Raw genomic sequence first — 12,771 nt, 5'->3', positions numbered from 1 at the left:
CTGCAGCTCCTGGTGAATCCGGTGCAAAGCCTCACTCTCTGAAATAGCAGATTAATGAGTTCTCACATTGGCTGCTACCAGAGCTCCTCTCCCTGGTATGGCAATGGCCAACGCGATGCAGGCAGCAGCTCTGCTGCAATGTACGTTCATTTCAGGTGCCTTGATGGGAAAGGAATGGTTTCTCCTCCTCTCCCTGGCCTGTTCTCTGTGCTGTTTCCCTCCTGACTCCTCGTGGAGTTGAGCACCGCCATTAGCAAGGCTGGGCACACGGGGGTGTAACCAACACCAAGGTCTGGAGAGTCAGGATGAAACATCATCCACCCTGTGACACATGAAGATCACAGCAAACACCAAGGTGAGCCCAAACGAAAGCGAGGTGGCACCAGTTTTGATCCAGGGAGCACAGGAAACATCTTGGTTGGACTTTTATTGATTCCATATCAAGAGGTGTCAGCATACCCAGAGCACTGGGGTGTTTCGGAGCACCAAATGCACACAACCACTCAGTGCTGCATCACGTGAAAATTACCAGCATTACAGGACGCCGGTACAGGCATTAAATAAATTAGATAAATGCTGAACTCTAAGAAAGGCTTTAAAGATCTCTCATCAACTCCTCACGCTGTAAACGTCTGAGGGGCAGCATGTATTTTAGCAAGCTACTATCAACAGAGCGAGTAACAGCTTGTCTTATAAACATATATATCATGAAACTGAACACACAGTGAACACCTTGCTAACCAACACTGCAGCCACACAGCGGCACCGATTCGTTACCGTGTGGTTCTGAGAAGGGCACAGGAATGAAAGAACTCCGCTCAGTTCACCGTGGTTTGATGAGAGTTCCTTTCTTTTTGCAGGAAAAGAAGAATATTTTCTGGTGCAAAACAAAACCGAAACAACAGAACGGTGTTTCCATGAGCTTATCTGACTGCTGCATGATTTCAGTGAGCACTGAACATTCGGCCGGCTGTGGCTGTGATGTCTGCAAACGGAGCGTGCTGAACCAACTCGACAGCCATCTGCTTCTGCAGAACAAGGAAGATGTAAAACTTCACTGCGACTTCTTTCCTGTTATTCTTCTGACAGAGCTCCTGTAAGCTGAAGGAATTCACTCCGGATTTGTTCAGGTGCTGCAGGAGGGAAAAGAGAAGCAGTTGGGTCATGGAAAACCAGAGCTGATCAAGTCCGAACTGAATAGTGCTGCTCGGAGCCACTATTTCCTGCTCGAAGGCCTTGAATAGGATCTTAGCAGGCACACAGTGACTCTTAACATTTGATTGCTGTAATATTGCTAGCACCTACATATGTTCCTAACATCTACACTAACTCCACTGAACTCAGTGAAAGAGCACTGAAGCATACGAAGAAGCCTATCTGTAATGGCTTTCGTGATGCAAACCAATAAAAATCATTGCATGCCCTGTTCTTGGGATACAGAACACCAGCAATTTCAGCTAACTCAGCATCATTACTGCTTGTTTTTTTTAATGGCTGCACATATACATATGTAGTTATTTACAGGTATCGCACAAAACCTTTTAAAGATGTGCATAGAATTAAACAACCAAGAAGGCTGCAGAGCCAAACTCAAGCTATGGAGAAAAGCCAGGCTTGGGAACAGGGTTTGGTGTGCTTTGCTTTGGCAGAAGCTCAGCAACGAGATGACCCAGCGAGGGTTGGGATGTTGGGTGTTGGGACAGCCTGTGCTGCCTCCCAGGGTGCCTGCCATGTTCCTGCTGATAAGGCATGTGGTTATCACACAGCTTCACCAGCCCTGAAGTTATTTCTGCACAGCCACCACTCTTTTCTATAGCCTTCATCTCAGGAAGAGCTCAAGTAGATGAACAGCCAAATGAAGGCACCCTGCACCGCACAGCAAAGATCCTGCAGACCTGCAGGCAGTAGGAAATGGGCTTTGTAGGGATGCTGAAGAGAACAAGGTGTTAGTGCTACAGCAAGCACTGCAAACAGAAGTGCTGAACATGCTAGCAATTCCAGCAGCTGTTGGAGAGCGGACGTGATGTCAGGCACTCAGAATCCTGGTTTCCTCCACCTCCACCCAACAAAATGCAGCTATACTGTGCACATGACACACAGTGATGCTACACAGTGGAAGCAGGAGGTCCACTGGAGATCAATACCTGGTTTGGGCTTCTAATTGCAAAATCCAGCACCTTTACCTGTAAGGTTTTTAATAACTGAAGAGTTCTTCTGTTCCACTTAATTTCTTCATTGTCTTTGTTTTCCATTTCCAGCTCCTTGATGGGAAACACAACAGGAGGGCAAATGTGTCAGAAATTGGTGCTACACCAAAACCCACTGTAAATTCATGGAATTATAACTGTTGTTTTTTAGATATTTCCATGATATAATGCAGTTCTGTTTTGCAGTGTGAGAACCGTCAGCTTTAAGTATACATACGTGTGTTGTCTCAGCTTGCTGCACCAGAGCTTCTCTGCCCATTGAATTATTCAGCAGCATGGAGCTCTCAGAGAAAGCAGCTTCATCCTGCTGTCAGAACAGGGAGGTGGATCAATCGCTATTGCAATGTATGCATTATTGTGCTGTATAACAATTCTGCTTACAGACAGACATGCTTAGTGATTATCCAGTAATCTATACCAATTCATAAGCATTTTAATTAATGGCTCACTCATTGTGAGAGTCCGCTAAAATGCTTCTAAAGAAACTTTCCCGAAGTGAAAGGCTTTTCAAACATAATGTTAACAGTTTCTTAACCAGTTTGAAAAGGAACCCCAACAACAAAATGAAACCAGGAAGTACATTTGGGTCTGCAAAACATAAGGAAACTGCTCACTAGGGTTTCACCAAAGCCATTCACAGTTTCACTGCTGTTATTCCATTCTGTCAGTGCGAACAAATCATTGCCAGTTTTTCTCTCAGGCTCTGAGCAGTCCAGCTCCTGCAGGTAACTCAGTTCATCTGTTATCAGCACCTCTGCATCAACAAATAAACACAAGGTTTAAGGTGAAGTGAGTGCTCATCTGTCCTTCAAAAAATAACAAACATTTTTATCATTAATACAGCCGGCTTTGGTGATGGTTGAAATGTTTTGACCTTTGATTTGTAGATTACTGCACACTGTGCATGTCTGGAACAACACATAAAACAAGGTATTTGTTAACAGCTAATTCTGCCACAACAGAATTAAAGCATTACCTGCGGCATCTTGCTCCTTCCTTGTTCTGTCCCTTTCAGACTCCATCTGTGTTACATTTCTTCCCATTTCAAATCTACCTCTCCTGAAGCATTTTGCAAAGAGCTGGAAGCAATTATTATTGTTTGTTGACTGTCAGAATATAGTGTCAGATTATTCACAAGCATCAAAGCAAAGCTATGAAGATGAGTTGCATGTTAACTACCTCATCCCAGAGCTCTGCATCAGGTCATTTCAAATCTGCATCTTTTAAAAAGGAGTAGCCCTTTAGCAGCAAACTCTATGAAGAAATGTCTTAGGAACAGCTATGGAACAAGCTGTAATTGTGCGTCTCGACTCTAAGAGGTGAAGCTATTCTGCTCCATGGAGCCTGCTGAGCTGTTTGCCTGCAGACCCAACAGAGGGAATGCGGTGTAATTAACATGAGGCTGCTGTGCAGAGTTGGCACTGCACCTTTCTCCACCTCCTTGCATACGAGTTGATCTTTCTTTGTTTTATCATCACCCCTAAACTCACCACTTCTTTGAAAGATTTGTCAGATAGTACACAGGGGCATGGAAGGATTTGACAGATCATATTCCTATGAAGCAAATATTTCCCTTGCACAAAAAGAGCAGCAAGGTCTATGAGCATGGAAGGGGTGTTCTGACCTGCCTTCCTCACCCTTGGGACATAGCAAGCAGAACCTCTGGAGCACCTGAAAGGCAAGCTCTCCTTATCATTTTTAACTTACTGGAGATTGAAACCAGGAGCTGTACTGATGGCCCTTCTGCTGAAGCAATTAGTGATGAGTATGCAAATAACCATCAGGTATCCAATGGAACAGTGCTGTGACACAAGACTTCCTGCAATGCTATGCACCTGCAGTTGCCTTGGGGTTCACATAAAACCAAGTGTGCAAACCCCAGACAGTTCCCCAGATGTGTAACAGTCCCATCACCTACACAGCAGCACACAAACCAACAAGGAAGAAATCTTTACCATTTGTAGTTCAGCGTGAAACAAATGCTGTGCAGGCTGGGACAGGAGTGTTTCCGCTCCTCCTGATTCTTTCCACATCATTGTTTGCTTAGTTGGAGGGGCAAGGTCTAATGTAACAAGGGTATCCCTGCTGTTGTTAAGCTGCTGGTATATAGCATTGCAGCTGAGCTCCTTCTCTACATCCACAAGCAACTTCCTCTTCCTTTTATTGTTTTTCCTCTGGTTGAAATCTAAAGAGATCAAGTATTCAGAAAATAAAACAGCATTGACCTCAGTGAACACATGGTCACAAGAGGTCCCTCCCATCGTTAACAATCTGTGATCCTTGGCCTCTGTCACAGACACACCTACCTGGAGTTCTGACTAGCAGAAGTGGGGACAGCTGAAGACCCTCAGCTAATTGTCCCCTTCAGCCACATGTTCGCTGTTTGGAATTACAGTATTCAAAGCTGACAAGGAGTTGTTCAACCCTCCTGTCCGATCAAGGCACATTTTTCAATAGCCATTACAGAACAGACATACACAAATAAGGTCCTGTCCACTGAAAACTTAAGTGTGAAGAGAACCACTGAGAGTAAATGGACAGCTGGAGACCTCATGACTTCACACAGTTGAAGAGGATGGCCCATTCCCCCAAAAGTGTTTGTAAAGTTTACTATCTGTGTTCTTATACAGGAAACCCACACGTGTTTAATTACAGAAGGCATGAATACTGTACTGAGGAATCAGGAACACAATGACTTAATGAGAACACATGATACATGAACAGGTCTGAGTAAGCTATCTTTAATCTACCAGGAGGAATTAATTGTTCCAAGAACTCCTGATGTACTCCACAGGTTTCATTAGCTCATAATTAATATCTGTGTTTGTCAGTTTAATACTTTGGCAATTATACTGAGATGTGGATTGTAAACACAAGATAGAGATGCTGATTGGTTGTACAGCCATTGCTTCCTGAATCTTGCCTTGGCGGTCTGGAAAATGCCAGTATTCTAAATATCATCAATATCAACTCATTCATTTGCTAATAGCCACCATCAGAATAGCTAAGGTTTACATTTACACACAGATGAAAAGAGGCATTTCTGCTTTTTAATCTTAATAAAGACAAGAGGTCCTAAAGCCTCAAAGTATGAGGTTGTTGTTTTACACACAAGAAGTCACGGAGGTATCACTGGCAATAAAAGCTCAGCTGAACTTTTGGTAACACTGCTGAGCAGGCTGCACTGCCAGCAGAACTGCAGAGCAGCAGCACTTGGTTTGGTGTGGGGAAGGAGCTGTAAGCAAAGAACTGAGCAGATCAGATAATGCTGATCAACCTGATGCTGGTTTTATATGAGAATGGTCATAGAACAGAGCTCTGACAGCAGGAACAAACAAATGTGAAAATAATATTTTGCAAATATTTACACTAACAAGGAGAAAACCAAACACAGCAACGCAAACAGCCAGCAAGGAACTGATGGAGTTCTGACCTGTAGCATCAACTGGCTCAAGCACAAATTCTTCTTCTTCTTTAAGCAAAAGCATTGTTCCATTCATCAGATGACTTTCTGTCTTCACTGCAGAGTCTGAATGGTTGAACTCGGCTATAAGAAAACCCAGCAAATAATCCAGATCAAAAAGTTGACAGGATGGAATAAATTCTCCATCCCACAACATTCAAGACAGCAGACAAAAGAAAGCTTCGAATTTGCAAACTCTGGTTTGGTCTGTAATCTCACAACGACCTTAACCAGCACACCTGCATTGTTGCTGCTTACATTCTTCTGACACAAGACCCTGTTGGGGCAGGTAGTGAAACAAACTGAATATCAGCAGACTGATACCAAATCAAAACAAGACTAAGAACACCTGTATGAATTACTAGAAGCCATTTGTGGTTGAGATACAAAGTCAGACATATTGGGAGGTGACATTCAAAGTTACTTCATTCTGTTTCCTTTCCCCTGCAAAAGAGATATTACTGCCTAAGCTACAGTGTGGATCTCAGGGTATCACACAGAAGTGTTTGTAAGCACTGTCAAGTTACGTAGCTGGAATTCCTAGGTCCAATTAAAATGGTGAATGACACATATCTGAAAGAAAAGGAAACTAACAAAGGAAAAAGGCTTGGGACATTCATCCTTGCCCACAAAGCTGAATGGGAGTAACTGAGGCACTGATGCAGTAGCAGAGTTCACATGAGGCAGGAGGAGGAGGTGCTGCCAACTCACCTGCTGTGCTGCTCTCTCGCAGGCCTTGTGACAAAGGGAAAAGTTCTTCCTCCATATCAAGAATGCCATTAGTTAGGCCATTTTGTTCGTCCCTCAGTAGGATTTCTTAAATAGAAGACACACAGTTGAATCATTCTGAGACCTTAGTCGTCATGCAGTAGCCTGACATAGCCTAATGTAACTCAGAAGAAATATAAATCAAATTACTCAATAATTATAAATAAGTATAAATCAAATGTATTTAACTCTAAAAGAAAATTAAAAGCCTTGATTTTTACTTAGTGACACCTAAATGATCACAGATACAGTGACAAGTTGCAAAAAATGCAGTATAAAAACAGAAGATGAAAGAATTTCTGTTTGCAAACAAAGACTTCCATGCGGTTTCATTTGTTTTCCTGCAATAATCAAAACGTTTTGAAAGAAAGCAATTCTGTTTCTCTACCAATCATGTCTGCACCAGCCTCCTCATCTCCGAAGCAGTCCTGCTCCAAGCAGTACGAGCCCTCATGCGCAGCAGGCTTGTCTCCACTCATGCTTGCAGAGCTGTGATCAGCCACAGGGTTGCAGCTGCTCATCAGAACGCTCACATCGAAGTAGCTCCATTTTCTCAGTGCATCTGATTCCTCATCTGGACAAACACAGAAAGTCTTAGGCTCCTTCTGCACAGATTTATGGGAAACGTGTATTTCTCCATCTCCTGAGTTGTTCAAATAACTTTCAAAAGGTCGTAGGACATCCCGTGCCTCAAATGGAATGGACAAAAGTCAATTTCATCTAACACCGAACATTGGGGTTTGATTCTCCATTTCCAACATCACATTCTATTACTTAGTCAAGGTACTTACAGGGAAATTTAAGCATGAGACCATATGATGGGTCAGTCAGCACAAACACGAACAAATACTCTTCTAGTGATATTTTTTTCACATAGGGAAATTACTCACTGTACAACAGTCTGCATAAAACATACATTTCCTTGTGGAATATTTCTAATTTCTCAACTTCTCTCACCAAAGTTCCTATCACAGAGGAGTACATTGCTTTCATAATCCTCTTTAAGTGTGATGTCTTCAGCTCTGCTCTGATTCAAGGTAAAATGCTCAGCAACATCAATGGCACTGATGAAAGAAACATTATACAAAACACAGGATGAACTGAAACTCATTCGCTGTGAAAACTTGTTGCTAACCAGACTGCAAACCTGACATTCTGCTGAAAAAAAACCCCACAAGATAACTCCTGTTTCCTATGGCATTGAAAGTACCCCCACCTGACCTTCATTTCCATGGAGATGGAACAACTGTCTCCCAAAGCCATTAGCATTCAAGCTATTTAAGATTTGATTCATAAAAAACACTGCTTTGAATTTCCTCTAAAAGCTCAAGATGAGCATGTGGAAAACAGGTGCTGCCTGTTGGTTATGAGGGCTACCTCTAAGCAAGTAGGCAGCTGCTTTCTTTGCTAGCCAGGCCCCCTATGCAGTCTCCAATGTACGTTGTATGATGAAGACTGAATCTGGAATGGTTGTAACATAAATGGTAGGCAGGGAGATGTCTGGGAGTCATAATAACTGTAATAACCAGTATTACATCCCAGCTGTACTTACAAAACACTAAAGGCTTACAGATGCCCTCAAGCTGCATTTATGGTGAGGTGCAGAGAAAATCTCTGTTAAAGTCCACTATCCGGGCTCTTTTGGGGCGTGGAAGCACATCTTAGCCTTCTGCTTTTATCACTTTTTCTACATTAGTGCTGATTCATTCCCAAAAGCCAAAGAAACATATTGGCTTTTCATTGGGAGCAAAGCTTCCTAGAGCTGATGAAACACCCAGGGCCCAAAGAACAAGGGACCAGAAATGAAAAGCATTTACACAGCAGAACAGTACGACATTGTGAGGCTACGAACCACAGGCTCCATGGTTTTACAACATTGTTAAGGCTAACTTTCACATCTCCTCTCAAGGACAGGAACTTCTTTGCAGGGTTCACTCAGAAAATTGTAAATGAGAAAGTCTGGAAGTATGGGCTCGAGGTATTATTTTATTGTTAAAGTTTGCTGATTAAATGGACCTGGAGGAGCCCTACAACAGCACGCAGTGTTGTGACTGCTGCCTTGTATAGTTCAGCTCCGAATTTAGGAGAGATCAAGTTGTCAAATCAAAACAATTCCATGCAAGTCTTGATCAGATAAATGTAAGGATGTCTCTTACTTCTGAAAACAGTGAAATAAGGAACAGAAGGTAGGGAAGAATTTACTTTAGATCAGGTAGCGTTGTTTCAAAGTCATGAAATTCTTCAGGTAATGTAATGGACTGATAAGCAGCCTCACAGCTCTCTTCTGGAAGGTCAACAAGTCCTAAAAGAAACAGAAAACAAAATGACATAACTAGCAATAACACAAAAGTATCTCCCACGTAGATATAATAAGTCTATAAACCTGTCAGAAAGGTCTATTGTCATTATAGAGAACAAAAAGCTTGGGCAATTCGTCAACAAGACTCCAAATTGGAATTAAAATACTTAATTTGCATATACATTAGGAGCCGTATTTTACAGGCAGAGAAGAGGATGCTGCTGTTGGACACTGGTACAGCTCTTAAAGAACTGTAAATACATTGTGTGTATGCACAGCCATGTAAAGTCACTACAACTTCAGGTAGGTGATTATGCTTTGATTTTCTATCTGGGGTCTGTGTAACACTATTTTCCAGCATCAAATAATCATAAAGACTGGCTGCAAATACCTAGCAGTCAGAGAATGCTGGAACAACTCAGGTTAGAAGGGATTTCTGAAGGTCACCTAATCCAACCTTTGGCTCAAACCAGAATTAATTCTTAAGCTAGATCACTTTTGACTATTTTGATGATGGAGATTCTGCAGCATCCCTGGACAGCCTGTTTCAGCATTTTACTACTCCCAGTGTGAATTGTTCCCCTCCTGCAGCTAGTTGGAGTTTCCCTTGCTGCAGCTGTGACTGCTGCCTTCTGTTCTTGTGCTATGCAGTCCCTTACAAGCTGCTACAGCACCCACTATAAACAGCACTACATACTTATTGCAAGCGATTCTTCTAGTGATTTCCACATATACAAATATTAACTGATTGTAATCGCATCCTTGAAAATCACATAGAGAGGGTATTTAATATTCTGCAAGCAATCTAGGTCACAAAGCACATTAAGTCTGGCAATGGATGTTGGTATTTTAAGTCTTTTTTTAGACAACAGTGCCTCCCCATTTGTCACCTTAACATGACAAGCACACAGACTCTTTGGAAAGGATTCCATCATCTCAGTTCCCTTCTTGCTAGCTTTGTGGCTGGAGCTCAAAACACAGTCAGATCTGGCACTAACATGTTCTTAGACATGTTGTTTGAGTCATCAGTGGTGACAATCTATTATCTAGCAATGGAAGCCGAATTCAAGCTGCTTCTTGTAGGACCATTTAAGATATTGCTTCTTTGAAAGGAGTCAAAGAGTTGAAATTGCATTAAATTAAGCCAGACCAACCATCAGCAGTATGAACCAACACATGCAACGTCCATTGTGAACAGTGACGTGTGCGTAACTGAAACAACCAGAGTTAACAAAAGCAGAAAGCAACGCAGGTGGGAAGATGCAGAATTCTGCACATACCTGGGCGAAAGGCTGTCTTCATTTTTGTCAGAGCTTCACTGCAGTCTGCCAGGAGGTATTTTGTTTTCCTGTGGTAGATCCGCACCACTCCCAGCAGTAAGTGCCCAGAGGTGCGCAGAGCTATGGCAAACTTTAAAGGTGATTTAAAGAAGTTGTTCAGGAGTTCATAGGTTTGGCAAAAAAAACAAACAAACAACAACCAACACCATTTAAGATGGAAGTATTGCACAGTACTAACCGAGAGAGAGCTTTGTCCTGCTACAGAGGATCAGAGACAAAGCAATATTCAGAGCTACGTGTTTCTAATTGCTTCTGGCCCAAAGCATTGCTGTGCTGAAGCCCAAGTCCCAAACCAATTATGTTCAATTAATCACAACCCACGGAAGATAGACGATGAGATTTACACTATCAAACAGGTATTTTCATGGGGAAAAATTCCTGCTTGCACCAGCAGAAAGCCTTGGATCTCTTTCACCATCGATTAGCGACAGTGCAGAGTGTTCTCACTGTTCCCTTGGAGGCAACTGCAATTGCAACTGAGAGGCCAAGGACTGAGTCATGGATACTGCCTGCATCTGTGCTTGTTTGAGTCACAACTTCTCTGTGATACACAAAGGATTCATGCAGAATCTCTCATAAGAGTCTCTAATTATGCTTATTTATATACTTATCCGCTTATAACGGGGAGTCTGGAAGGAGTCCACTGAAAGCACAAGGATAGTTATTATATGTCAAAAGCTACTTACTACAACATCAGCAAAAAATGGTCCTCAAATGTCTGCGTACAACCTTATAGGAGCTTTCTTACTCCCTTGATTTTGGTGTAGCGACTGACTTCACTTGTTTTTTGGGACAGTTTCCTCAGATATTGGCAGTTCCCAGGTTATGTTGTGTATCTGCAGCTTAAGATCTCTGAGGAGAGCCCAGTGGCACAGCACTGATGTGTCCATGGCATGTCGTGGTGCAGCTCAGACCAACGCAGCAGTCCCCAGGCCTGTAGGGCACTCTCTGGAGCTCCATCAATGGAAAAATACATCTCACAAAATCATAGAATGGCTTAGGTTGGAGAGGACCTTAAAGATCAACTAGTTCCAACCCTCTGTCATGGGCAGGGTTGCCAACTATCAGAACAGGGCCCATGGCCCCATCCAACCTGGCCTTGAATACCAGGTTGGATGCCTGGAGGGATGGGGCTCCCATAGCTTCTATAGGCAGCTGTGCCAGCAGCTCACTGGAAGGCTGCAATGAAGTCTCCTCAGAGCCTTCTCTTCTCCTGGCTGATAACCCCCAGCTCCCTCATAGCAGAGGTGCTCCATCCCTCTGATCATCTTCATGGCCCCAGTTTGAATGCTACAGTAAAAACGTTCTTATTCTGTAAACGAGTACATTCCACAGACCTCCGAGAGTAAAATAACAAGCAAGATATTTCCATTATTACCATTTAATGGGACCGAGACTTTATCTGAGTCAGAACTGAATAAAATTAGAGTAGGGATTTGCCTCACACTAGTTTTGAAGCAGCCACGGATGCTTCTTACTACATCACTCACACCTCAGGGCTCACCAGGAGATGCTCTCCCTCTTCGTAACATACCTTTGGTGAGACGATCTTTTTAATGGTAGTCTCTAAGTTGCACTCGAAGATATGAGCCTTGGTGAGCTTCTTCTCCCAGTGAGCAGCGAGCCAGATCTTGGCCAGAGGCCCACGCTTGTTCACCAGCAAATGCATGTAGGACATGGTGTGTGGGTCTGCTGGGTCTCCTGCAGTGCCTCTGCCTGAGCTTTGCCCTCCTCCTTTGGGCTGTTTGAGGGCTTGAAGGTCCCGAGGAGAATGTCTGCTGGGGGTTCAGAGGGAGCTGGAGCTGTGGGTTGGAGCTGACGGCACCTGCGGGCACATGGAGAGACGACATGGGGATGGGGAACAGAGGTGGGGGATTGGGGATTGCAAAGGGGGGGCCGGGGAGGTGCATGGGGTGGGATAGTGTGAGTGCCATGGGAGGTGGGGGCATGATTCTATGATTCTAGGAGGGGATGGGGGGCTTCATGGGGCCCTGAGGGGATGGGGGACCTTGTCAGCCCTGACAGGATGGGGTCATCACGGGGCCCTGAGGGGACAGCATTGCCCAGCCCTGCCATGAGGGGATGGGGTCTTTACATGACGCTGAGGGGGATCGTAAGGAGGCAGTGAGGGGCTGCGGTACCCGGGATGGCCCTGAGGAGAGGCGCTGAGCGGCGGGGCTGATGGCGCGGCTCCGTGTGGCGCTGTGGTGGCGGCCCGTCCCGCTCTCCCGCCCTCACATCAGCCCCGGCCCCGCCGCCACAGCCCTCCCGTCGCATCCCCCCCATCACCCGGCGGGGTCCCCTCGTCCCTCCTCCATCCTCCTGTCCCCTCAGCCCCGTCCCATCCCTGCCTCGCTCCCTCCCTCCCTTCCCTCTTCTTTCCATTTATTTCCAGCTCTCCCGCAGATTTCGTGCTGCATTTTGGCAGAGCCGTCTCTGACCTTGGCTGTCTCTCCCCTCGTTGTGCTCCTGAGCCGGTCTGTGCCGTCTCCATCCCTCCTCTCCTTTCCCCGGGGGATGCTGCAGCCCCACCAGCCCGGGACAGAATATGGAGCTGTAGATTTAAGGCAGCTGCCAACCTTGGGCAGGATCTGGGGCTGCAGGTTTGGGGGCTGCACATCCCAATCCCAACAACACGGTGTGGGATTTGGGGCTGCACATCCCAATCCCAACAACACCCATCCTACAAATGCA

General features: G+C 44.6%; 1 protein-coding gene across 2 annotated transcripts; it reads right to left on the bottom strand.

The window, feature by feature from the left end:
• Nucleotides 1-392: 392 nt before the first annotated feature.
• RAD21L1 (RAD21 cohesin complex component like 1) lies at nucleotides 393-11,865 on the bottom strand. 2 transcript variants are annotated; one of them, XM_072350004.1, is made up of 13 exons: nucleotides 11,612-11,865; nucleotides 10,018-10,147; nucleotides 8,641-8,740; nucleotides 7,396-7,502; nucleotides 6,827-7,012; nucleotides 6,382-6,486; nucleotides 5,641-5,754; nucleotides 4,163-4,392; nucleotides 3,184-3,286; nucleotides 2,822-2,961; nucleotides 2,425-2,514; nucleotides 2,184-2,261; nucleotides 393-1,133 (listed from the first exon to the last, which is right to left on the bottom strand). In XM_072350004.1, exons 1-13 carry the CDS (start codon nucleotides 11,753-11,755, stop codon nucleotides 945-947), a joined length of 1,716 nt encoding a protein of 571 aa, XP_072206105.1. In that variant the 5' UTR covers nucleotides 11,756-11,865; the 3' UTR covers nucleotides 393-944. The 2 variants fall into 2 exon arrangements, with proteins under 2 accessions (XP_072206105.1, XP_072206104.1); XM_072350003.1 differs by lacking the exons at nucleotides 8,641-8,740; nucleotides 10,018-10,147; nucleotides 11,612-11,865 and having other exon boundaries at nucleotides 2,425-2,511; nucleotides 7,396-8,609.
• Nucleotides 11,866-12,771: the final 906 nt, after the last annotated feature.

The sequence above is a fragment of the Excalfactoria chinensis genome, chromosome 15, assembly GCF_039878825.1.
Source record: "Excalfactoria chinensis isolate bCotChi1 chromosome 15, bCotChi1.hap2, whole genome shotgun sequence".
NCBI lineage: Eukaryota > Metazoa > Chordata > Aves > Galliformes > Phasianidae > Excalfactoria > Excalfactoria chinensis.
This window is presented reverse-complemented; position numbering and strand designations above follow the sequence as displayed.

What these genes read in the sequence shown, in the direction of transcription:
- RAD21L1 (XM_072350004.1), bottom strand. Translation starts at nt 11,755, where the DNA reads ATGTCCTACATGCATTTGCTGGTGAACAAGCGTGGGCCTCTGGCCAAG. An exon ending in GAAGACAGCCTTTCGCCCAG is followed by an intron (nt 8,741 to 10,017) that starts GTATGTGCAGAA and finishes TGTTTCTTTTAG; the next exon opens with GACTTGTTGACCTTCCAGAA. An exon ending in GCGAGAGAGCAGCACAGCAG is followed by an intron (nt 5,755 to 6,381) that starts GTGAGTTGGCAG and finishes GTTTTCTTATAG; the next exon opens with CCGAGTTCAACCATTCAGAC.